Raw genomic sequence first — 24,043 nt, 5'->3', positions numbered from 1 at the left:
AAACATTCAAATGTTTTAAAATAATTATTGAATGATCAATGTAGAATTATTTAATCTTTACCTTCGCAGCATTCCAAATGTAATCCAATTGGTCAGCACTTAATGCCTTCCACTTCAAAAGACGGTGCGAGACGGCTGAGGGATCCCGCACAACCGACCCCACATGTCTAGACCACCTTGTTCTTCCAACGTCAACACCTCCCGGCCTCCCATCTACCTCTCTAAAAGTGAGAGGAATCCTTGTCCCCGCTGGTCTCTTAGATAACGCAATATTCTTGTTTTTCCCTCTTCTCTTGCGGGCACAAGATTCTTCAAAACAGATTAAATTCATAATCAGATATGTGAATCAATTCAAACTATAACTAATAGTAAACAAGTTACCTGTCGATGATGGGTCGGGAGTCGATCCATGCTCCTCCTCTTCATCCACGTCCTGAGGGTCCTCGTGACCCTCGTCATCAGCCTCATCGTCCTCATCCCCCACATTAGCAAACGTACTCTCTACAAACTCTTCTGCCTCAGCAGCCTCAACATCCTCGTCTGCTGGGGGAGCAGTAGCTATCGGGACTACAGCAATAGGTGATGCATCTCTAGTAGACGATTCTCGGAGCCTCAAGTTTTCTGATTGTGCAATGAGGTTCTGGTACGGCTTTAAGAGTTTGCTGGGTGTTTTCCTCATACTCCACCAAGGTTCGTCACTACCTTTAGACATTCTTAATGCATACACCATTAATAAATGAGCGACTAATTGAAATAAAGTAGTAATAAGAAATAATATATAGTAAAAAACAGATAATCTACCTAATTAATCTGATCTATATATTTGTAAACCGCGGTTTTATTTTTGTCACAATCTTCCAACCGGGTCGGGCTGACATATCAAGGGCGTAGAAGACTTGTTTTGCTTGACTCGCCAATATATACGGGTCTTGACTTTGTGTTTTTAAAAATCGGTTTACATTTATACTTACGAAGCCATATTTATCCACTTTCACTCCTAGTTCCCCCGAGTGTGTATCAAACCACTTACACTTGAATAAAACAACTCGTTTGTGAGAAAAGTATTGCACTTCGATTATATCTGTTAAAACTCCGTAGTATGACATAGTTTCAGAACCATTGAACCCTTCGACAACCACCCCACTATTTTGAGTTGTCAAACCTTCGTCGTGTTTTTCTGTACAGAATTTGTATCCGTTTACTTTACACCAAACATACATAGACGAGTACATACTTGGACCTTCTCCTAAGATCTTGAGGTCTCTTGATATGTCGTTAAATTCGGTTAATTGAGCAACCTATACATACATTTACCCGACATGTAGTTGTTAAAATAAATATAAAGAGTTAGAATATATGGTTTATAATGAACTCACTCTATGTTTGAAATATGCGGCAAACGTTTCACCACGAGACTCGTTGTTATTGCAATACTGCATGTAATCTCTGCAAATAGATCGAATATTAAAAAGCATACTTTTTAATGCTAATTAATAACAGCAACATAGAATCTTACATGTAAAAAGGTTCAGCTTCGGGGCAATTTTTCAAAATGTATGAATGAGCTGTCACTCGATCGATATAATCCAAGTTGTATATTTTTCCGTTAGAAAGGTCTTCCAACGATGAAAATATAGAAATGCCCGAGATTTCAGTTTGTGCATTTTCTTGCTCTTCTTCCTCCATATACCTTGCACATAAACTAATACTCTCATTTACAAGATAGCTCTCGCTTATAGAGGCTTCTGGGTGGTTATTATTCCGCAAATATCTTTTCATTGTACCCATGTAATGTTCAAATGGATACATCCATCGATACTGAACAGGTCCCCCAAGCAAAGCCTCAAATGACAAGTGAACCGGGAGATGCATCATGATGTCGAAAATTGACGGCGGAAAAATCATTTCAAATTTGCAGAGCGTCAATGTAATATCCATGTACAATTGTTCGAGGTCCGCTTGAATCAACTCTTTGAAACACAACAACCGAAAGAACCGAGACAAATTTACTAACGCATCATACACATTATCTGGAAGTAATCCACGGGTTGCTAAAGGAATAAGATATTCCAACAAAATGTGACAATCATGACTCTTTAATCCCGAAATCTTTTTCTCTTCTAAATTTACACAACCACTGATATTTGAGCAAAAACCATCAGGCAACTTCAGATCTTTCAAGAATTTCCAAAAACGTTTTTTGTTATCGGATGTCAAAGTGAAAGGCGCTTCTGGATAATGAATCACACCTTCATCATTTATAGGATGTAACCATGACTTTATGCCTAATAGTTGTAAGTCTTTACGCGCTTTTGGACCATCCTTCGTCTTCTCTTTCACATTCATTATTGTTCCCAACACGCTATCACAAATATTTTTCTCAATATGCATCACATCCAAATTATGTCTCAATAATAATGATTTCCAATAAGGCAAGCGGAAGAAAATGCTCAATTTGTTCCAATTGTCTCCCCGCGTTTCATGATATATCTTGGTTTTCTTGCTTAGATCCGTACTAAGAATTATGTCTTCTAGGTCTCGTGCTTGCTCGTAACTTTCTTGACCCGTTAACAATCTAGGGGGCTCTCCATAATCAGTTCGACCATCAAACGACTCTTTATCCCTTCTGTATTTGTGCTTCGGTGGAAGGAAGCGTCTATGACCCATGTAACATTGTTTGGAACCATGAACCAATCGAAGAGATACTGTGTCGTTGTTACAACAAGGACAAGCAAATTTACCTTTCGTACTCCAGCCCGATAAATTCGCGTATGCGGGAAAGTCGTTAATGGTCCACAACAATGCCGCTCGCATGTTAAAGTATTGCGAGGTGTGTGCATCAAACGTTCTCACACCAGTTTGCCACAGTTCAGTCAACTCGTCGATCAATGGCTGGAGAAATATGTCAATCGCATCTCCCGGACTCTTTGGACCCGGAATTAACATAGATAAAATAAAATTGCTAGAATCCATGCAAGTAGAGGGTGACACATTGTAAGGAACGAGAATAACCGGCCAAACACTATATGACTTTTTTCCATTTGCAAATGGTTGAAACCCATCGCTTGATAAACCTAGTCTTACGTTTCGAGATTCAGACGCAAAATCTTTATAATTTTCATCGAACGTTTTCCAGGTTAAGGAATCAGCGGGATGTCTCAACGTATCACTATCAACTCTTCCTTCTTTATGCCATCTCATCATTGGAGCCGTTTTTGAGGACATGTATAGTCTTTGCAGTCTTGGTATTAGAGGGAAATATCTCAACACCTTCTTTGGAATGAATTTTCCATTTTGCTTCTCTCGAACTGTCCCACTTGTTTGGTCGACTTTCCATCTTGAAAGACCGCAAACTCTACAAGAATCTTCATTTATGTCGTCTTTCCAAAATAGCATACAGTTGTTCCTACATGCGTCTATCTTGTCATACTTAAGCCCGATATCAGTAATGAATTTTTTACTTTCGTAGTAGGAGTTTGGCAATTGAGCGTCAATCGGTAATATGTAGTCTTTAAGTAGACGCAACAACATATCGAACGAAGAATTTGTCCATTGACATACATTCTTTATGTGAAGTAGTTTTAACAGTGCCGATGATTTCGTTATTCGAGCACCTTCATACAATGGTCGTTTCGAATCATCAAGCAATTTATAAAATTTTTGCGCATCTTCGACTGGTTCATGGTTGTTCGGGACATCATTAACGTTGCAGAACATATCGTTTACGAAATTATGCATATAACGTTCTTCATTGACCTCTTCGTTAACTGTATTATTCGTCTCCGTTCTCGGATCGTTGAATTCTGGTACGGCATCCTCTGACTGATCATCATCATCATCATCGTAGTCATCGCCATCTTCATAGACATCTTCATTAATCACTTGAGTAGTACGTCTTTTTTCTCCATGACAATACCAGTACTCATAATGCACATTTATTCCATAAATGATGAGGTGAGTCTTCACTTCGTCTATTTCCATAAACGGCGTGTTCAAACATTTCACGCAAGGACATTTAACTTTTTGTCGGGATGTACTCCTAACAGCAAACTCGAGGAATTTGTCAACACCTTCCTCGTAATCTGGATGATCTCGACGTAAGGTCATCCAGCTTTTATCGGGTACTTCCATATTTCTAATAAAATGGAAAAAAACCCGCATTATTAATTACTTAAATTTGTCTAAATTAATTAGGCTTACATAATGTTAACATAATTTCTAACTAATGTATCATTATCCAACCAAAATTCAATTTAATCTAATATTATAACCAAAATTCCACATAAACAAACAATAATAAAACCTAACATAAATCTAACTTAAATCTAACAAACATATTTTCTAATCCAAACCTAATAACAATAACCAACATTAATATAACCAAATATTCAAACCAATAAATCTAACCAAATCATAATAATCCAATCAAACTTCAATCTAACGAAATCATAATTAACCTAAATCAAACATCAATTAAACAACTATCAAACCAACAAACATTCAAGCAAACATATATCAAATCAATCCAAGAAAATAATCAATCCAAAACCTAAACTAACCAAAATCAACCATATTTTCAACCTAATCTAACATTATCTAACTAATTAATCCAACAACAAAATCCAACAATCCATTCCAAAAACTAAATCCCAATCATACATATATCAAATTAAAAAACCTAAACTAACCAAAATCAACCAGATTTTCAACCTAATCTAACATTATCTAACTAATTAATCCAACAACAAAATCCAACAATCCATTCCAAAAACTAAATCCCAATCATACATATATCAAATTAAAAAACCTAAACTAACCCAATCAACCAGATTTTCAACCTAATCTAACATTATCTAACTAATTAATCCAACAACAAAATCCAACAATCCATTCCAAAAACTAAATCCCAATCATACATATATCAAATTAAAAAACCTAAACTAACCCAAACCAACCAGATTTTCAACCTAATCTAACATTATCTAACTAATTAATCCAACAACAAAATCCAACAATCCATTCCAAAAACTAAATCCCAATCATACAACTATCAAATTAAAAAACCTAAACTAACCCAAACCAACCAGATTTTCAACCTAATCAAACAAAGAACCTAATATCAAACAAAAGACCTAAAATCAAACTACAAAATGAAGAATCAAACTAAAATCAAACATATATCACCTAAACTAACCAAAATCAACCAAATTTTCAACCCAATCAAACAAATATAACCTAAAATCAAACTAATAACCCTAAAATCAAACAAATAACCTAATATCAAACAAAAGACCTAAATTCAAACTCATATAACCTAAACTAACCAAAATCAAACACATATAACCTAAAATGAAACAAACATAACCTAAAATTATACAAATATAACTTCAACCTAAAAAATAAACTAACCTTTGTTGTAGGGCGGCAGTAGGCAGCGGCAGCAGGCGGCGGGAGGAGGCGGTAGGCGACAGCTGGAGGCGGCGGCAGTAGGCGGAAGCAGGAGGCGCCTGAACTTCAATCTGGCGCGGCTGGACTTCAATCGGACCAAATCCAAGCGTCGGCGACGGAACTTGAATCGGGCGTGGCTGGAAGACTCTCCTTGCGACGGCGGCGGAACTTCAATCGGCGGCGGCGTGGTTGGGAGTTCTCCTTCGTCTGGGCAGCAGCGTCTTCGGAAAGTGAAGGAGGCAGAGAGAAGTCGAGAGGCGGAAGGAAAAACGGGGAAAGAAAGAGGAGAGGAAAAAGAAAGCGTTTTTTAATTTTATTAAAGTCATTACCGAAAGTTATATGATTAACTTTCGGTTTTGATAAATTAATCAATTCCGAGAGTTAATCATATAACTCTCGGATTTTATTATTCATATTTCCGAGAGATTTTAACATATCTCTCGGTTTTGATAAATTAAATTCCGAGAGATGTGTCTAAATCTCTCGGTTTTGAAATATTTACAATTTTATTTAATTTGCTAAACCGAAAGTTCTATATATAACTTTCGGTTTTCATAACTATTTCCGAAGGTTATTACAATAACCTTCGGAATTACAATTTCATAAATTGTTAATCAAATTAGTTTTTAATCATCTAATGACCTTCAATAACATTAATTTAGCAAATTTGACATCCTAGAAATATTACACAAAAGTTATATGATCAAACATTACACACATTGATAGGATAATCAAACATTATAAACATTCATATAAACTTTCTATATAATTAAACACAATCATAAACATTTGAACATTAAACACCATCTAAATTTTTTAAAACACAACACACTTGATCATATTAGTTATGAGTCTAGATTGTAAAGTAAAAAGCACATGAATATTACAAATTATGAAATGGCAATTCCGAAGGTTAATGGTATAACCTTCGGTTTTGATAGCTATTTCCGAAAGTTATAGCATTAACCTTCGGAATTACAATTACACAAAATTGTTGAATTCATGTGTTTTTAATCTTCTAATGACATTGAACAACATTAATTTAACACATTTGGTAATTTTAAAACATTACACAATTCATATTATCAAACTTTTTACACATTAATGTGATCATTAAACACAAACATCTATACACACTTCTTTATATAATCAAACACAATCATAAACATTTTAACATTAAACATAATCTTATTTTTTTAAAAACAACACACAATTGATAATATTATTTAAGAGTCTAGATTGGAAGGTAGAAAACCAATTCATTTTACAAATTATGATGTGGTAACACCGAAAGTTAATAGTATAACTTTCGGTTTGTACAAATAAAAACCGAAGGTTTATGTGAAAACCCTCGGTTTTAGCCCTTACCCGTACTTACAAAAAAACCAGATTTTTTAAATAACGGGTAAAACCCGAAGGTTTATGTGAAAACCCTCGGTTCTTAGAAAAAACAGATTTTTTAATGGGGGTAAAAAACCGAAGGTTTTGGTTAAAACCCTCGGTTTTTGCCCTTCCCCCTAACTTAGAAAAAAAACAGATTTTTTAATGGGGGTAAAAAACCGAAGGTTTAGGTGAAAACCCTCGGTTTTTGCCCTTCCCCTAACTTAGAAAAAAAACAGATTTTTTAATGGGGGGTAAAAAACCGAAGGTTTAGGTGAAAACCCTCGGTTTTTGCCCCTCCCCCTAACTTAGATTTTTTAATGGGGGTAAAAAACCGAAGGTTTAGGTGAAAACCCTCGGTTTTTGCCCCTTCCCCTAACTTAGAAAAAAATCAGATTTTTTAATGGGGTAAAAAACCGAAGGTTTAGGTGAAAACCCTCGGTTTTTGCCCTTCCCCAAACTTAGAAAAAAATCAGATTTTTTAATGGGGGGGTAAAAAACCGAAGGTTTAGGTGAAAACCCTCGGTTTTTGCCCCTTCCCCTAACTTAGAAAAAAATCAGATTTTTTAATGAGGGTAAAAAACCGAAGGTATAGGTGAAAACCCTCGGTTTTTGCCCCTTCCCCAAACTTAGAAAAAAATCAGATTTTTTAATGGGGTTAAAAACCGAAGGTTTGGGTGAAAACCCTCGGTTTTTGCCTCAAGATTTTAAAAAAAATGGGTCAAAACCGAAGGTTTTCAAATAAACCTTCGGTTTTGGCGATGCTGTTTTTAAAAAAAAAGGTGAAAAGTCAACAAAAACATAATTAATTAATAAAACATATTAAACCAAACCAAATAAACATAATAACAATAATTCATAAATATTAAAACATAACTGTCATAAACCCATAATAAATCCATAATAAATCAACAAATTAATTATTAGATGGGGTGGAAGGAGGGGGTGGTTCATTTAGTCGACTCCTCAACAAGACAAGTTCCTGTTCGAGATTCTCTAATCTCTGAGACATTTCGGCCCGGTCCGCTTTGATTTCACTGAGCAAACGACCTCTTTCGGCATCCCTTAGTCGGATTTGTTCCATTTCCAGCGTCATCTTTCTGACCTCTTCCTCACGTGCCGCAATTTCTGATTGTCTTATCAGATTCTGGTAACACGGATGCAGTTTCTCCGGTGTACGGCGAAGTCTCTGCCATGTCGAATCACCCATATCCTAAATGCATTTCATATATATATGTATATATATATATATTAATCAAACAAAATAACGTAAACTAACATAAATCTAGATCTATATATAATATATATATATAAACTTAAGAAATCTAAATCTTACAATAAACAAAAAAAAACCAAATCAAACAAATTACCTGAAGAGAGGAGAAGAACCCGCGGCTTGGAAGAGGCAGGCGGCGGCGGCGGAAGAGAGAGAAAGGAGAGATGAGCGGAATGAAAAAGAGAAGGGTTAGGGTTTGTATTTATAGAGGTTGAGGCCGAAGGTTTTCATAAAACTTTCGGTTTAGGGTTTAGTCAAAACCGAGGGATAATTAAAAAACCTTCGGAAAAACCAATTTCAAAAATTTGGTTTTTTTTTAATGAGCAAACCCGAAGGTTCTTTTGTAAAACTTTCGGAAAATGAAATATTCAAAAAAGGCAAAACCGAAGGTTTTTCGAAAAACCTTCGCAATTCAAAAACCAAGGTTTTCAAAACCGAAGGTTTTACCCAAAACCTTCGCAAATAACCCACACCCAACACTTAGATTTTTTTTTGGGTTTTTTGGGAAGGTTAAAACCGAAAGTTCTACAAAGAACTTTCGGTAATAATTAACAAACCCGAAGGTTTTACACTCCTCTCGGAATCTCTTTTTAATAGCGAAAGATTTGTTCCTCTCGGGAGTATTTAGGAGAGGTTTACAAAACCCTCGGGAAAAACCGTCGGTAAAGGTCATTTTTTTACCAGTGTTATAATATTAAGTTTTTCTGTAATTTTTTATAATGATTAGAAACTCATAACATTTTCATCTACATGTAAATAATATAAGTTATATCAAACAACAAGTCGCTTTGGCCGAGTGGTTAAGGCGTGTGCCTGCTAAGTACATGGGGTTTCCCCGCGAGAGTTCGAATCTCTCAGGCGACGTTATCTTTGTCTTTTTTTTTTTTTTTTTTTTTCCATTCTCCATACACTTTTAAGTTAAGATTTTATATCATTACCGGAATGCATATAATTTAAACATGAGTCAATATATAACATGCATCTCATATGGATTTACTGCATGTGAGAAATTATATATGCTACAAAACTCACCAGTTATCACAAACAATTACAATTGTCAGTCAAATGTTGTTTTGGAAATATTGGTCATGAGACAACACAAGTATTTACTTATCAATTAACATGCAATGACATGAAGTTTGATTTAAATTAGATGTATTAGAGGTCATTTTACTTCATCCTTACAAATTAAAGTTAAATTATCCCAATAACTGTGAATGAACAAACAAACTATCTGGATTGTCAAACATTTTTTAGATTATTTATATTTGTTGTCTTAGTTCTTTATTATTGAAGATGTTTTGCAATAAAGGTTCATGAGAAATAATTATAATAATAACAAATTAAACTCGGTAAGAATCTAAACAACTTATTTGATGTCTAAATAAATAATTTTTTCATCCAATATTGTCAATTCATTAATCTTATATTTCAAATCATAAGTTAAAATATTAAAATATATTTAGCTTACAATATTAAAATATCAAATACAAGTATAAGTTTATTTATTTATTTAAATATTAATTTCATATACTTTAAATAAATAAAAATATTAGTGTTTATTCTCAATGAAAAAACATGATATAGATGAAAAATCAAAAACAAAATAAAGTAATGTGTACGAGGAAAAAATAAGAAACAAAAAAACTATTGAGCACAAAATTTTCCTATAAAATAATAAGATTCCGACAGAATTCACTGACATCCCATAGCAAACATCGGTAATGTTAATTATGAATGAATTGTATAGGCCGAATGCAAGTATTAGATTTGTTTGTTTTATTTACAGCCTAATAATCCAACATAAGATAACAAAAATATTAACATAATGCTTAATCCTTATCATTTTAGTCATCTCAATCCAAAATTTTCAAAAACAAACAATGGATAATCCACAAAATTTTAGTCATACTCCACATAATAAATCTCAACATATTGGGCACACCAGCAAGACCAAATGAGGAGCTTTTTCAATTATTTTACAAAACATTACACAATTACTAACCAATGAGATCCTCTTTCTCATGCATATTAACATATGGAGTACAACCGGTCTCCTAAACGTCCGTCGGGTATATCCTTACACCCAATTTTTATTTTACTATTCGACCCTAACGAATATCTTTATTTTTATAATTATCTCCAATTTGTCGGGTACTCCATTACCCGATTAAAGTGTAAAACATAAATTTATTAAATATAAATAACTTTAAAACTAGTAATATCAAAATTTTAAAAACACAAATGAAAGCATTACGTATCAACATATGTAGAAACTAAAAAAATATATAAGAACTTGTTAGACTATGTAATATTAGTTGATATTATATTATTATATATGATTAAATGAACTGAAGATACGGCCCATTATGTTATAAAATGTTCATGTATATATATATATATATATACTCTACACAAACTGTATTCAGAGTTAAGAATAAAATTGCATTTGACATGGTATTAGAGCCTCCATTTATGGATTCTCTTTGTTCAACCTAAATCATTCAATCTACATCTTTTGATTTGAATTTGGTGTTTGAGTCTGCAATCGTCAATGGTATTTTTCGTTTTCGCTTCCTTTTGCTCTATCTGATTTTGTTTGGAAATTTGTATTTGTGTCGCGTCGTGTCGCATCGTGCCGCGTCGTGCAATATCGTGCTGCGTTGTGCAATATTTGTTGTTGCTGATTTTGGGTTGTCGTTTTTTGTATTTGTATCCGTGTTGCACCGTGTCGCGTCGTGTCGCATCGTGCCGTTTCATGCCATATTTGTGCTAAATATTAAACCATACCCAACATTTTGTTCAATCACCGCCGATATGTCAAATAGGGATGATATTTCCGGCGTCTTCGACGCGGCGTTGCAGTTTTCCGGCGGCCCGACCTACCGGATTCCTGGTTTGACTCCCACTGAGTGACAGAATCTCCTTCGCCTAGATGGTAATGATGGTTCTTGCATTGATTGTTTGAGTGGTAAGTATCATTTATCTTGGATTATTGATTCAGGGGCTACCTTACATGCCACTAGGGTCCAAAACTGTTTAGTTGATTGCTTTGTGGGGACGGAGTGTCTCATTTCTCTACCCGATGGTAGCATTGTTACTGCTCATATACGGGGTTATGTGTACTTATCTCCTGAGATTACTCTGAAAAATGTTTTATTTGTCTCATCTTTGACCTGTAACTTGATTTCTGTTACTCAGTTAATTGATGATTATCATGGTGATATCGCATTCTCATCTGATTTATGTACTTTTCACGACCGTAGTACCAAGAAGATGATTGGAGCAGGTGAACGAAGGGTGGGGGTCTCTTGTGAATCTAATATTCACAACAATGAGGATTCTATTTCCAAAGATGAGGATTCTATTTCCAAAATTGTTGAGGGTTGAAATAGACGTAGTTATATCTTTTAAGAGTTGTTTTATAATTTGTTAGTCTATAAATAAGGATAGAATTGTAAGGAGAGGGGATATATTTTTGGTATTCTAAATTGTTATACTTTCTCTTTCTAATTACTAGAGTCGTCGCTCATAGTAACCCTAACCCTAATAAACTCTCAATTTCTATTCAGTCTGTTCTTCTATTCATTCTGTTTCTTTTATCAATCTATTCTTCTATTCAATCTGTTCTTCTACCTATTCTGTTCTCATTCTGTTCTTTTACTCGTTCTGTTCTTCTTTATCTATTTTACGAAACCATTATTGTGAGATTTATATCGTGATTGACAGTAAGGTCACGACAAGTGGTATCAAAGCTTACGATCCTCGGACTTCCGCTGAGAATGGTGAATTCATGTAGCAAAAGTAATGAAGAGATGATCCAGAATCTGACCGAACGCATCGAGACGATGGAATCACAAATTAATGATAAGTTCTAGTTACTGCAGCTAGAGAATCTCAAAAATAAGGAAAAAACTTCTCGTAACTTCGAGATTATGCAGAAAGATAACGCTGAAAAATTTGAATCTATAATAAGGTTGTTGGAATCCAAGAATTCCAACACAAATAATAAATCAACCGAAGACAAAGGAGAAGGTTCAAATACACCTCCACTACAGCCGAGATCTGGATATGAAACAACCCCTTATGAGAGAGATGAGATTTACAGAAGGCCAGACAAACAGCCGGTCGGACAAAATTTTGGAACAACTGGGACTCCTATCAGTAATCAGAAGCAAACGACATGTCCTAATTCGATACGGACTACGGGAGGTATGTTTATTAAGAAACCACGGATGGATCTGGACAAATTTGATGGTTCAAACCCTAGGGGATGGATCAGAAGAGTCAATAAATTTTTTGATCACTTCACCATGCCTGAAGAAGAAAAGGTAAGCTACGTGTCTTATTTTCTTTCTGGTGAGGCTGATGTGTGGTTTTACGATTATCTGATAGATCACCCATTACCAAATTGGGAAGAATTCTCTGAAGAGGTGTTATTAGAATTTCAAGAAGAGGGACACCAAGATGTGATAATAGAATTTAATCAATTGAGACAGACAGGGACTTTGAAAGACTATATCTATCAATGGCGAGAGCTAAGAGCATTGGTTGCAGCTAAATGCTTTTCACAGAATGACGAATACTATGTGAAGAGTTTCATGGGAGGGTTACGACCTGAATTAAAAGAAGTTTTAAAGATGGCAGGACCAATGACATTAGATCGGGCAATAAAGCTGGTTAAGGTGAATGACGAGTTCCTCGAACCTCTTGGTAAGTAAAAGAAAGTGTTCACCAAATTGTCAACTCAGACCCCAAATGTAACACAACCAAAACCTCCATGGAGTAATAACCAACAAGGTACGTTTAAACCAACTATTAACGAAAATACTACTGAAATACCAGTTAGAGATCTCACGTTTGCAGAAATGAGAGAAAAACGTGCTAAAGGTATTTGTTTCAAGTGTGACGGAAAATATTCCAAAGATCACGTTTGCCCCAATTGTCATCAGTTATTCAATATTGAAGCAATGGAAGACGAGATAGATGACTGGTTTAAAGCTAAAGAGGAGTCCAAAACCGAATATATTTATGATGACTGTCTTAAGGCTAAAGAGGAGGCTAGAGTCGAAGTAGTTAACGACGGGGGTTTGATTTCAATGCACGCTCTTAATGGGAGTGCTAATAATGCTACGCTCAAGATTCTTGGGCAGCTCAATAAAAGGAAAATCACTATATTAATTGATAGTGACAATACACATTCGTTTATTGATGAGAGTACTGCATCTCAGTTGGGTTGTATTCTAAAGGAAATAATGCCTATGGGGGTGACTATTGCAGGCAGAGGCAGAATATTTAGTCGATTCTTATGCACAAATTTGGCTTGGAAAATGCAGAGTCATGATTTTCTACTAGACTTCCGAACGATCAAATTGGGAGGTTATGATATGGTTTTGGGAGTTGATTGGATGACTAAATATGGACCAGTGAGCCTTGATTTCGAGGCGAGAGTTATGAAAGCTAGGTTATCAGGTGAGAAGATTCGACTGTCGGGTGATAAAGAGGGCAGTTCCTTTTATTTAATGACAGGGGACGACGTAGCTCGTAATGTGAATAAGGGTGACGATTGTTTTGGGGGTCAACTATTTTTTATGAATGCTGAGTCTACAACTCTGTTATCAGCCCAAATTCCTGAATTCTGTAAACAGTTTCCGATGCAGAAGCCACGTTCGAAAAGGGTAAGGAAGTTCTCAAGGGGAAGGGGATGTTGTGAATCTAATATTCACAACAATGAGGATTCTATTTCCAAAGATGAGGATGTTATTTCCAAAGATGAGGATTCTATTTCCAAAATTGCTGAGGGTTGAAATAGACGTAGTTATATCTTTTAAGGGTTGTTTTATAATTTATTAGTCTATAAATAATGATAGAATTGTAAGGAGAGGGGATATATTTTTGGTATTCTAAATTGTTATACTTTCTCTTTCTAATTACTAGAGCCGTCGCTCCTAGTAACCCTAACCCTAATAAACTCTCAATTTCTATTCAGTTTGTTCTTCTATTCATTCTGTTTCTTTTATCAATCTATTCTTCTATTCAACCTGTTCTTCTACCTATTCTGTTCTTTTACTCGTTCTGAGCTTCTTTATCTATTTTACGAAACCATTATTGTGAGATTTATATCGTGATTGACAGTAAGGTCACGACAGGTCTCTGCTACTGGTGCAGTCTTCCGGCGTCACTTTTTGTCTGCTCAATTGAGAGGATGAGGATTTGGCACAGTAGGATGGGACATTATTCAGACAGTGTGCTGCAGCATTTACCTGGTGTTAGTGTTACTCGTCGTTCTCCTAGTGTTAGCCCTTGTGATATCTGTCATCAGGCCAAACAGTCCAAGAGTGTTTTTTATGACAGTGATTCATATGCTAGTAGTATGTTTGACTTAGTACACTGTGACCTTTGGGGTCCTTATGTTGTTCCCTCCTCTAATGGAGCACATTATTTTCTTACTTTGGTTGATGATTTTAGTTAAGCTATGTGTGTAGTTCTTTTATTTGCTAAAACTGAAGTTTTCACCGTCTTTATGAAGTTTATTGCTATGGTCAAAAGACAATTTGGAGTTGATATTAGACATGTAAAAACTGACAATGGAACAAAATTTAATTGTTTGAAATCTTATTTTTCTGAGGCTGGTGTATTAGTTTAAACTTCTTGTGTGCACACTCCTCAACAAAATGGTAGAGTATAGAGGAAACATCGACATATCTTGAATGTTACACGGGCTGTCATGTTCCAGAGTTCTATTCTAATTGAGTATTGGGGGGAATGTGTTCTTACTGCATGCTACTTGATAAATATGACTCCTTCTCGTATTTTGGCTTTCGTACTCCTTATAAGGTGTTATATGGTAACGCTCACACTCTGTCTAACGTGCGTGTTTTTGGTTGCCTCTGTTATTTCTTTGATTTACACTCTCTTCGTGACAAATTTGCTAGTCATAGTCGTACGTGTGTGTTTTTGGGTTATCCCCTTGATAAAAAGGGATGGAGGTTATTGGATTGGGAAACTAAGGAGGTTTTGTGTCTCGTGATGTTGTTTTCTATAAAAATGAGTTTCCTTTTTCCCCTGTGGATTGTCTTGTCTCTGTTCCTCCCATTAGTGTTGTGGAGGAGGCGCCATACTAGGTTTCGGTAGGAGAGTTCATGGTGTCTGATGAGCCAGAAAGGGTTTTGGGCAAAGAGGCTGGTGCGCAGGATTCGATGAAGGAGACTAATGCGCAGGGCTTTGCTGAGGAGTCTGGTTCGCCGGTTGTGCAGCAGGCGAGCGAGTCTAGCGTTGAACAGTCGCAGTCGAGCGTCAAGCAGCCACAGTTGGGCAGAGGTATGAAGACTCAGGCTCCTTCTTCTTGGTTGACTGATTATATTACACCCCTTCGACATCATTCATCTGGCTCTGACCCTTCCTCGGGTACTCGGTATCCTCTTGCACATTATTTGAGTTATGATTTATTCTCTGTAAGACATTAGAATTTTTTGGCTGCCATTTCTAGAGGCGTTGAGCCTAAATCTTACCGACAGGCCTCTTGTGATCCTGGATGCCGCGCAACCATGCAAAGTGAGATACAAGCCTTGGAGGACAATGGAACGTGGAGTTTGGAGGATTTAGCTTAAGGAAAGAAGGCATTGGGCAGTCGCTGGGTCTACAAGATCAAGCACAATTCTGATTGGTCAATTGAGCGCTTGAAGACACGTCTGGTTGTCTTTGGCAACCATCAGCTTGAGGGGATTGACTACTCTGAGACCTTTGCTTCAGTTGTCAAAATGAGTATTGTTCGGGCCTTCCTTGTAGTTGCTGCTGTTCGGGGTTGGCTCTTGCACCAGATGGATGTGCATAATGCATTTCTCCATGGTGATCTCACAGAGGAAGTATACATGCGCCTACCACCAGGTTTTGAGTTCGGTCGTACCAACAAAGTGTGTCGCCTGCATAAATCTCTCTATGGACTGAAACAAGCGCCTCGTTGTTGGTTTGCCAAACTGACAACTGCCTTGTTTTCTTATGGTTTTATTTAGTCTCGTCCGGATCATTCTCTGTTTTCCTTTGTGAGCAGTGATGTTGTCTTACATGTCTTGATATATGTGGATAACATGATAATATCAGGGAGTGATTTGGGGACACTAGAGGCCTTCAAGCAATATTTATCATCATGTTTTCATATGAAGGACTTGGGGGATCTGAAGTACTTTCTGGAGGTTGAGGTTTTCAGGAGTGCTGAGAGCATTTCTTTGTATCAGAAATACGTTCTAGATATTATTTCTGAGTGTGGTTTTCTGGGTGCTAAGCCTGCTGGTTTTCATATGGAGCAGAATCATAAGTTGGGAGAGTCAGTGAGTGCGCAGATGGAGGATCCGGAGAGCTATCGACGGTTGGTGGGGAGATTGATATATTTGTCTTTCACAAGACCTGATATAGCTTACTCTGTACATACATTATCTCAGTTTATGCATGACCCATTACAGGATCACTATCAGACAACATTACGGGTTGTGACCCATTAAAGGATCTCAGTTTATTCAAAATATTTTGACGAAATTATCAGTCGCGTAACGCGAAAGACAGGATCGACTCGCGAAAGAAAAACCTATGAAAAGTTCAGAATGATCGTGCCTTTCGCGTGATGATCCTGCGAAAATATTTTGGACTTTTCACGGACTTTTCTTTCGCGAGACAATCATGTCCTTCGTGTTACGCGACGGGATAATTTCGTCAGAATATTTTGAAATAATTATTTGCGTAATTTAATTTATGCACATACGCTATTTATAGGGTCATTTTTATCAAATTTCGCCTTATTTTTCATATAAATTATGGATAATCAACCATGTTACATTTTCTCTCTTTTTTTCAAATATTCAAAGATAAAAAAAAAAAAGGTATTTTGATTAACGGGAAATCAGAGAGGTACAGTCCGCGCCACGACACGCCTCAAGCCTTATCGCCACGCCAACGGTCCACACATACCCAGAGAGACCGAGAGAGAAAGAGAGGGCGGGCGGGCAACAATGATCTCCGTCCCATCTTGTGCTGTGTTTGAGGTCCATGCCTTAAGTTTACGCCAAGGATTCCGCCTAAAAGGAGCCACAAACACTCGTATACGGCAGATTAGAGCTTCCTCCGCTGCTTCAGGCGTCAGTCTCTCCACTCTTGAGTCTGCCATTGAGAAGGTCTCGTCAATCAGCTCCGTTTTCATCTTACTTGTAAAAATTGTGAACCTATATCTCTTTTTCGCAATCAAGAAATAGTTTTATTGTTTCATCCGCTGAAGTTTTATGCTATAAAGTGAACATGATCTGATTTGTTGCAGAAAGATAGTAACGCTGTTAAAGAGGCACTTGATCAGTTGAGTGAAGTTGGATGGGCCAAAAGATGGGGTTCTCAGCCATACGTCTCACGTCGTACGGTCAGTCTTCATAACAAGTATGAAGTTCTGGGAAAGTTCTATCCAATCTTTAACAACAAGCTATAAAACCCATACACATAAAAAATGTAAACAAATTATCTGGACCCATTCCCTCGTTTGCTTACTTCTCTACCTAGCTAATTTCATAAATATGTTGTTAACATCTTTTTGTGAGAATGTCTATTATTTCCTAACATTCACCTTTCATTCACCAGACTTCTCTGAGGGAGCTGACTGTTCTCGGGATTAAGAATGCAGAAACCCTTGCGATCCCAAGTGTTCGAAATGATGTAAGATTGACTATTATTTCTGACTCTATTGTGGTTCAAGAATCCTAAAGATCAAACTTTGTTAACTCACTGCCCTCAGGAACTAGATAATGAAAGTTCCTTTTGGGTGTTTGGTTTATTTAGCACAATGTTCACTTTATGCAATTTGTACTTTTAGTAACTGAGTAGATGGAAGGCTCGTTTAGCTAGTAGAGCACAAAGACTCATGACCATAAGATCGTAGATTCAAGTCTTCGTGATCATTTTTAAAAAAATTAAAAGAAAAAGTAACTGCGTAATTAGTGATTTGGGATCTCAGCTGTTGTTCCCTGTCCTCAATACATTCATTTTAGTTCTTTTATTTTTATAGTATAACGTTTCCCCACTTCAATCAAGGTGTTTTTAGTGAGAATCAAACTTAAGATTTCAACCTCTTAACACTTAATCTAGCTTAAGTGATGTTTTTTTAATCCCTGATGATAGATGATTTTAATGTGACTAAGTTTCTGACATCAAAAGGCTGAAGTTCTTGATGTTTCTTTTGTGTTATTCCTTTAGTCCTAGTGTAATCAATTAAATTCTGTTTTTGGCAATCCAATTTGTATAACAACAATTGATGAATATATATCTAGAATTGAGATGATAAATTAATTAAGTTCATAGAATTTTGAGATGTAGGTGAGAAGAGAAGACCTAACTGCTAGGATTGAGATACACTTGAGATGAGAATAGAGAGAATTTAGGAGGAAAATAGAATCACAACTAATTTTTCAGCATATTCAATTCTAACAAATCCTACTACTCTATATTTATACTATTCTTTTAACCGCCACTCTTCATAACTGCTAGACACCCTAACTCTTTTTGTTAGCGCAACCTTTCTTAGGGTCATGAGTCCTAACCCTTTCTTATCACAAAACTCTAGTCAATGAATCATCACGATAAGTTAGTAGCCTTCCATAAACAATGACAAAATAAGCAAGAACACTGTTTATCAAATTAGTGAAAAATACACTAAACTTCATTATACCCAATACTTTGTTGTAAAATTAGATAGGGGTTGTATATCATATTTTCTTGAGTCTGATATACTGCATTAATGCTACAGGCAGCTTTTCTCTTTACAGTAGTGGGGACAACAGGATTTTTGGGTGTGCTTGCTGGGCAGCTTCCAGGGGTAAGTTCTCTGAATTCTATCCTTCAAAGGTACCTCAAGACTATTTTCATTAGAAATAATGATATACACATACAAACTACACATCTTGATTAATGCGAGTTAAAGGCTATTCACCACACATATTTCCCTTACATTTCACAACAAAATGGTGTTACACATAGCATAAACTTAGGACTCTTCTTGATATCAGTTGCACTATTATTATTCAGATGTATATTATTAAATATATAGAGTCTTTTGTTTTTTGTGATTAAGCAATAGGATCCCTCTCTTCTGTTCTTAGATGGGATGCCCCTTTTTCTTACTTATTGCCTGTCAATTCAAAACGGTATTTGATAACACAATTTATCATTTAATCTAAATAATTAGAGTTTATTTAGTTTAATTGTTATTTAAAATCAGTGTTCTAAACGGCGGTAGGCGGTGGCGGAGCGGTAAGTGACTGCCTACTGCCTCGGGTGCCTAAGCGGTGCCTAGGCGGTTGAATATAAATATAATAAAGATGTTCTATAATTATCATTTTACTAAAAAGTCAAATTTATATTCTCTAACATAGTAACATTTAACAAAAATAAGTATGTAGACGAGCTGAAGAAGAGATAGATGATTAGATGATCGAAGAATATGTAAATGATCAAGGAGGTGAGGTGAATGAGATAAGAAACGAAAAAGAAGAAGATAAATGAATTGGAATGTAAAGAGTCATTTCAAAGAGTTTTTTTATTGAATATATATATATATATATATTAATATTAGTAATTAATTAATTAAAAATAATAAATAATTAAATAATCTGACCGCCTCATGTATAGGCGGAGTGGTATTGGACCGCCTACCGCCTAGGTGGCCGCCTCGACCGCCATTTAGAACACTGTTTAAAATTAATAAGTTCATTTGATAATTGTATTTAAAATCACTTAACTAATTAAATTCAAGGAAAATTAAACTAAAAGTTTTGGCTTAACTCGGTAATATAGTAAGACTATGCAAAACTCAACCTTAATCATGAAAATTAATCAAATTACGTTAAAGCAGTCTTTAAGTAATTTCCCGATATTAATTCCATATTTTATTAAATCAACTTTAATATGAAATACTTAAAATTCAAATATTTGGTTTTGGTTTTATTCATCTTTTATTTTATACACTTATGACTTAACTAATTTGGCACTTAAAATTCAGTATTAAATACTTAATTTTCAATTTTATCAAATACATCCTGAGCTTTTGTTCATCCTAGAATTTTGTTATACACCTTAGACGTTATATTGAAGATAATCACTATATTGGACAAACTATCCCATTAGAAAATTATATATGTTTTTGGTTGGATAATCTAATACTCGAAAGTGTTACCGTTGATATGAATGTGCCTCAGAAGTATTACATTTCTTGTGATGTTTACCTATTGAGTCCACTTCATATTCCTTTCTTTTTGAAATAGCACGATCCCCACAGCCAAGACTCCTCACTCCTTCATATTTCTCTAGTAATAGTGCCACCTTTTTTTCTAAATAATTTTTTTTTATACAAGTCTTATACCAGCTTGTTGTTCATCTCACACATGGTCTATCTAGTGGTTTATTCCCTTGAGGACCATAACTTGTATTTTAGGCCATGGTTTATTTTCTTGAGGACCATAACATCCCATCAACATGACCTCCATTTTAATATTCTTTAAGTGGAAATCGAAGTTGAGACCTCAAGTTCTCAAACTTACACTCTTTCCACTTAAACTAGCTTGAGTGGATTTTCGAGTACAAGTTATGACACAGTTCACTCCCAAATTATTACACCTTTTACATGTATCATAACCCAACTATTTTTCACTAATATTGATCATCCTATTGTCTTTCAGAAAGATTTACCTTTCATCCTTTATCTAACTTTGTTTCTTATGCATATATATCGCCTACATATCATTCTCTATGCCTTGTCCATTTTTCTTTGTTTATTCCGCAGTTCATATCAAGAAGCATTGTCTATTCTTGTCAGAAAAACAAGCCATGAATATTGAGATGCATGAACTTTTATCTACAGATGCTTGAGAATTAATTAATTGTTTCAAAATGGTTAATCTCGCATTTGTCTTAGATACTGAATAATATTTGACTTATTTTCAATAGAGTTTATTCAATTAATTTCTTATCAACATTTATACATCTAGGACTGGGGATTCTTTGTACCGTACCTGATTGGAAGCATTTCCTTAATAGTTTTAGCTGTGGGAAGCATCTCACCTGGGTAAGTAAGAAGCATAAGGAAAATCAGCTTATAAAGAATGCATTTTGTGCCATTTTATATGCATATTATATCTGTATATCTTTGGCATAGGCTTCTTCAAGCAGCCATTGGTGGGTTTTCGTCATTTTTTCCTGATTATCAAGAAAGGATTGCTAGACATGAAGCAGCTCATTTCTTAGGTGAGTATCCCAATCTTATAACTTATCATTAATATGTTGGTCCAATTCTATGTGACCCGGATGTCATCTTTCAATCTTTTGGCATAAATTTACCCATTTTCCCCTGCTATACTTTGCAAGGGCATAAACAAACAATTGCAATGCTATCCAAAATATTTTGAAGATTCAATCTCTTAAAACTTTAGTCAATTTGGCACTTTTTTTCACTAATTTTTTTAGAAAATTATGAATATTTTATTAAATAAAAAGAGGGGCATTCCGAGAATTGAACTCGGGACCTCTTGCACCCTAAGCAAGAATCATACCACTAGACCAAATGCCCAATTTGAAATTAAAAATTGGAAGGGAGACAGGAAGACTTGTTATTATTAAATAGTTAACATACCCATATTTTATAAGTAATATCTCTTTGCTTAATAGATTCTTCAAGATATTTTCATGAAGATGTGTTTCTCCCTTTTATTTCACTTACATATGGGGACATCCTCTTCATATAAACATTAAATTACATTTTGCATATATATATATATATATATATAGTCCTTAGCCTACATTATTCTCTTCTTTCCCACTGAAGAACATATTCCATTTAGAATGTTCAAGCACTTTGACCATTATAACAGTTTCATGTTCTAATTGGAGTTGATTCTAAAAGGCTTTCTAACTTTAAACTGTCAATTTCAGTTGCTTATTTATTGGGTTTCCCAATACTTGGATATTCACTTGATATTGGAAAAGAACACATAAATCTGATTGATGAAACACTGGAAAAGAAAATATATAGTGGTCAGCTTGATGCCAAGGAATTGGACAGGTATAAAACAAGTGTCAATCTACATACACCATTTTACTTCTCATTTTTGTTTTCTTTAAGTCATGCTTATTTCTTTTATAACTGAGACTAAATTTGAGAAATTCCTAAGACATTATGTGATTATATTCATCCTCAATTTATAAAGTATATAGTAAGACATTAATAAAGAAAATGGAAAAGTATATAACAGTTAAATAAATATAATGGAGATACTATATATTTATATATATATATATATATATATATATATATATATATATATATATATATATATATATATATATATATATATATATATATATATATATATATATATATATATATATATATATATATATTTATTAGTGTTTGGGAAGGAGTCCGGGAAACACATTATTATCTTCGGTGGTCAACTACTGGTTAAATTTGAAAAAAAAACTGCCCAAATGTGACAATTTGGATTGAAACCACAAAGCAAATTATAAATCCTTAGCCTATAGACTATATGTTGTTAATTTGTCACAATCACGACTAATTAAGTTTACAAAATCTATTATTAAAAATGATTTTCGTTTTTGGTTTTGGCATAGATTGTTTTGTAAAAATTGATTGATATTATAGGTTTTCTTTATTAGAATATTATGATTTTTTTTTGGCGTACTTATATTTTTGTTGTACACATAATCAAGATTTTTTCCAGTAACAGTGTCAAGATAACACATTTTTTAAAGATTCTTTTTCAAACTTCTTTCATGATATATAAAAGATTGAAGTCCTTCGTTCATTTCATCTCCAAAGTTCATTGAGCTATTTGATAATTTTTTGCCTCAAGTTGTATAAAAAATCATGATCCATATTATCTTTTATATCATGCACAATTCAACCGTCATGACCCCTCATTTCAACATAAGGTATTAAATTTTCTAAGTAAGAATTGAATTCATAACATTTTGTTTTTTATATGCACACAAACTCTTATGAGTTCCTAGTGGGTTATTGACTGCATAATTATTTTTTATTGAAGTTGTATATAATAAGTTGAATATTCAAGTATTTGAAATAGAGAATTTTGTTAGCATAATAATTTGACTGAGATGCTAAGGTGAACACATTTATGAACATAATTTTCGAGGTTGGCTGTTGTAGCCATGGCTGGACTGGCTGCTGAAGGCCTGCAATATGATAAAGTTGTTGGACAATCTGCTGATCTTTTTACACTTCAGGTTACAAATAATGTACCAAACCTTGATCAATATTGCATTGAAACAGTTAACTTCATACTTTGAATCTGTTATTTGCAGAGATTAATAAACAGAACTAAACCCCAACTTAGCAAAGATCAGCAACAGAATCTTACCAGATGGGCAGTGAGTTTATCATCTAAATTATGAATTCTTTCTCTTTTTGCTTTATGACTTCAGATTAAAAGTTTATTTTGTTTTCTCGACTTTTAAAAATGGTTCAAATTACTTTTTTCTTGTCATTCTTTGTTTAAGTTGTGATTTTTTATGGTATAAGAGATTCACATAGTTTATACATCATGAATTGCTTATTATAAAATGTTTGATGCAGGTACTATTTGCTGGGTCCCTCCTAAAGAACAATAAAACTATTCATGAAACCCTAATGTCTGCAATGTCAAAAAAGGCAAGTGTCATTGACTGCATTAATGTAATTGAGAATGCTACTTCTTCATAACTGAAATATCTGTGATGGGACTAGTCTCTCTTATTTCATAATGAACATCAAAGATTACCATAATAACATTCTTCATATGTAAACACTTCATCTATGTGAAAAGTGAAAACTTGAGAAAATATCCATTTTTATTAACATGTATTATTAGCCATATAATTAATTCTTTTTAACAAATTGTC

General features: G+C 34.7%; 1 protein-coding gene and 2 non-coding genes across 3 annotated transcripts; 2 read left to right on the top strand and 1 right to left on the bottom strand.

Annotated features, from left to right (window-relative positions):
* Window positions 1–8,886: 8,886 nt before the first annotated feature.
* On the top strand, window positions 8,887–8,968 carry TRNAS-GCU. The gene has a single exon. It is a non-coding gene; the product is annotated as a tRNA-Ser (tRNA).
* An 8,034-nt stretch (window positions 8,969–17,002) lies between these two features.
* On the top strand, window positions 17,003–23,985 carry LOC124932782. Its single transcript, XM_047473461.1, has 10 exons — window positions 17,003–17,268; window positions 17,409–17,504; window positions 17,720–17,794; window positions 18,882–18,950; window positions 21,118–21,194; window positions 21,285–21,373; window positions 22,058–22,187; window positions 23,299–23,389; window positions 23,468–23,533; window positions 23,739–23,985. The coding sequence occupies exons 1-10, from the start codon at window positions 17,107–17,109 to the stop codon at window positions 23,862–23,864; spliced, it is 981 nt and encodes a 326-aa protein (XP_047329417.1). The 5' UTR covers window positions 17,003–17,106; the 3' UTR covers window positions 23,865–23,985.
* Window positions 21,624–21,695, bottom strand: TRNAP-AGG. Its single transcript has one exon. It is a non-coding gene; the product is annotated as a tRNA-Pro (tRNA).
* Window positions 23,986–24,043: the final 58 nt, after the last annotated feature.

This window comes from Impatiens glandulifera, chromosome 3 (genome assembly GCF_907164915.1).
Source record: "Impatiens glandulifera chromosome 3, dImpGla2.1, whole genome shotgun sequence".
Taxonomy (NCBI): Eukaryota; Viridiplantae; Streptophyta; class Magnoliopsida; order Ericales; family Balsaminaceae; genus Impatiens; species Impatiens glandulifera.
The sequence above is the reverse complement of the archived record's forward strand: the minus strand, read 5'-3'. Positions and strand labels throughout refer to the sequence as shown.

Coding starts and splice junctions, on each gene's coding strand:
- LOC124932782 (XM_047473461.1), top strand. CDS start 17,107: ATGATCTCCGTCCCATCTTGTGCTGTGTTTGAGGTCCATGCCTTAAGT. Junction 17,269..17,408: donor TTGAGTCTGCCATTGAGAAG/GTCTCGTCAATC, acceptor GATTTGTTGCAG/AAAGATAGTAACGCTGTTAA. Junction 21,374..22,057: donor TGAAGCAGCTCATTTCTTAG/GTGAGTATCCCA, acceptor TGTCAATTTCAG/TTGCTTATTTATTGGGTTTC.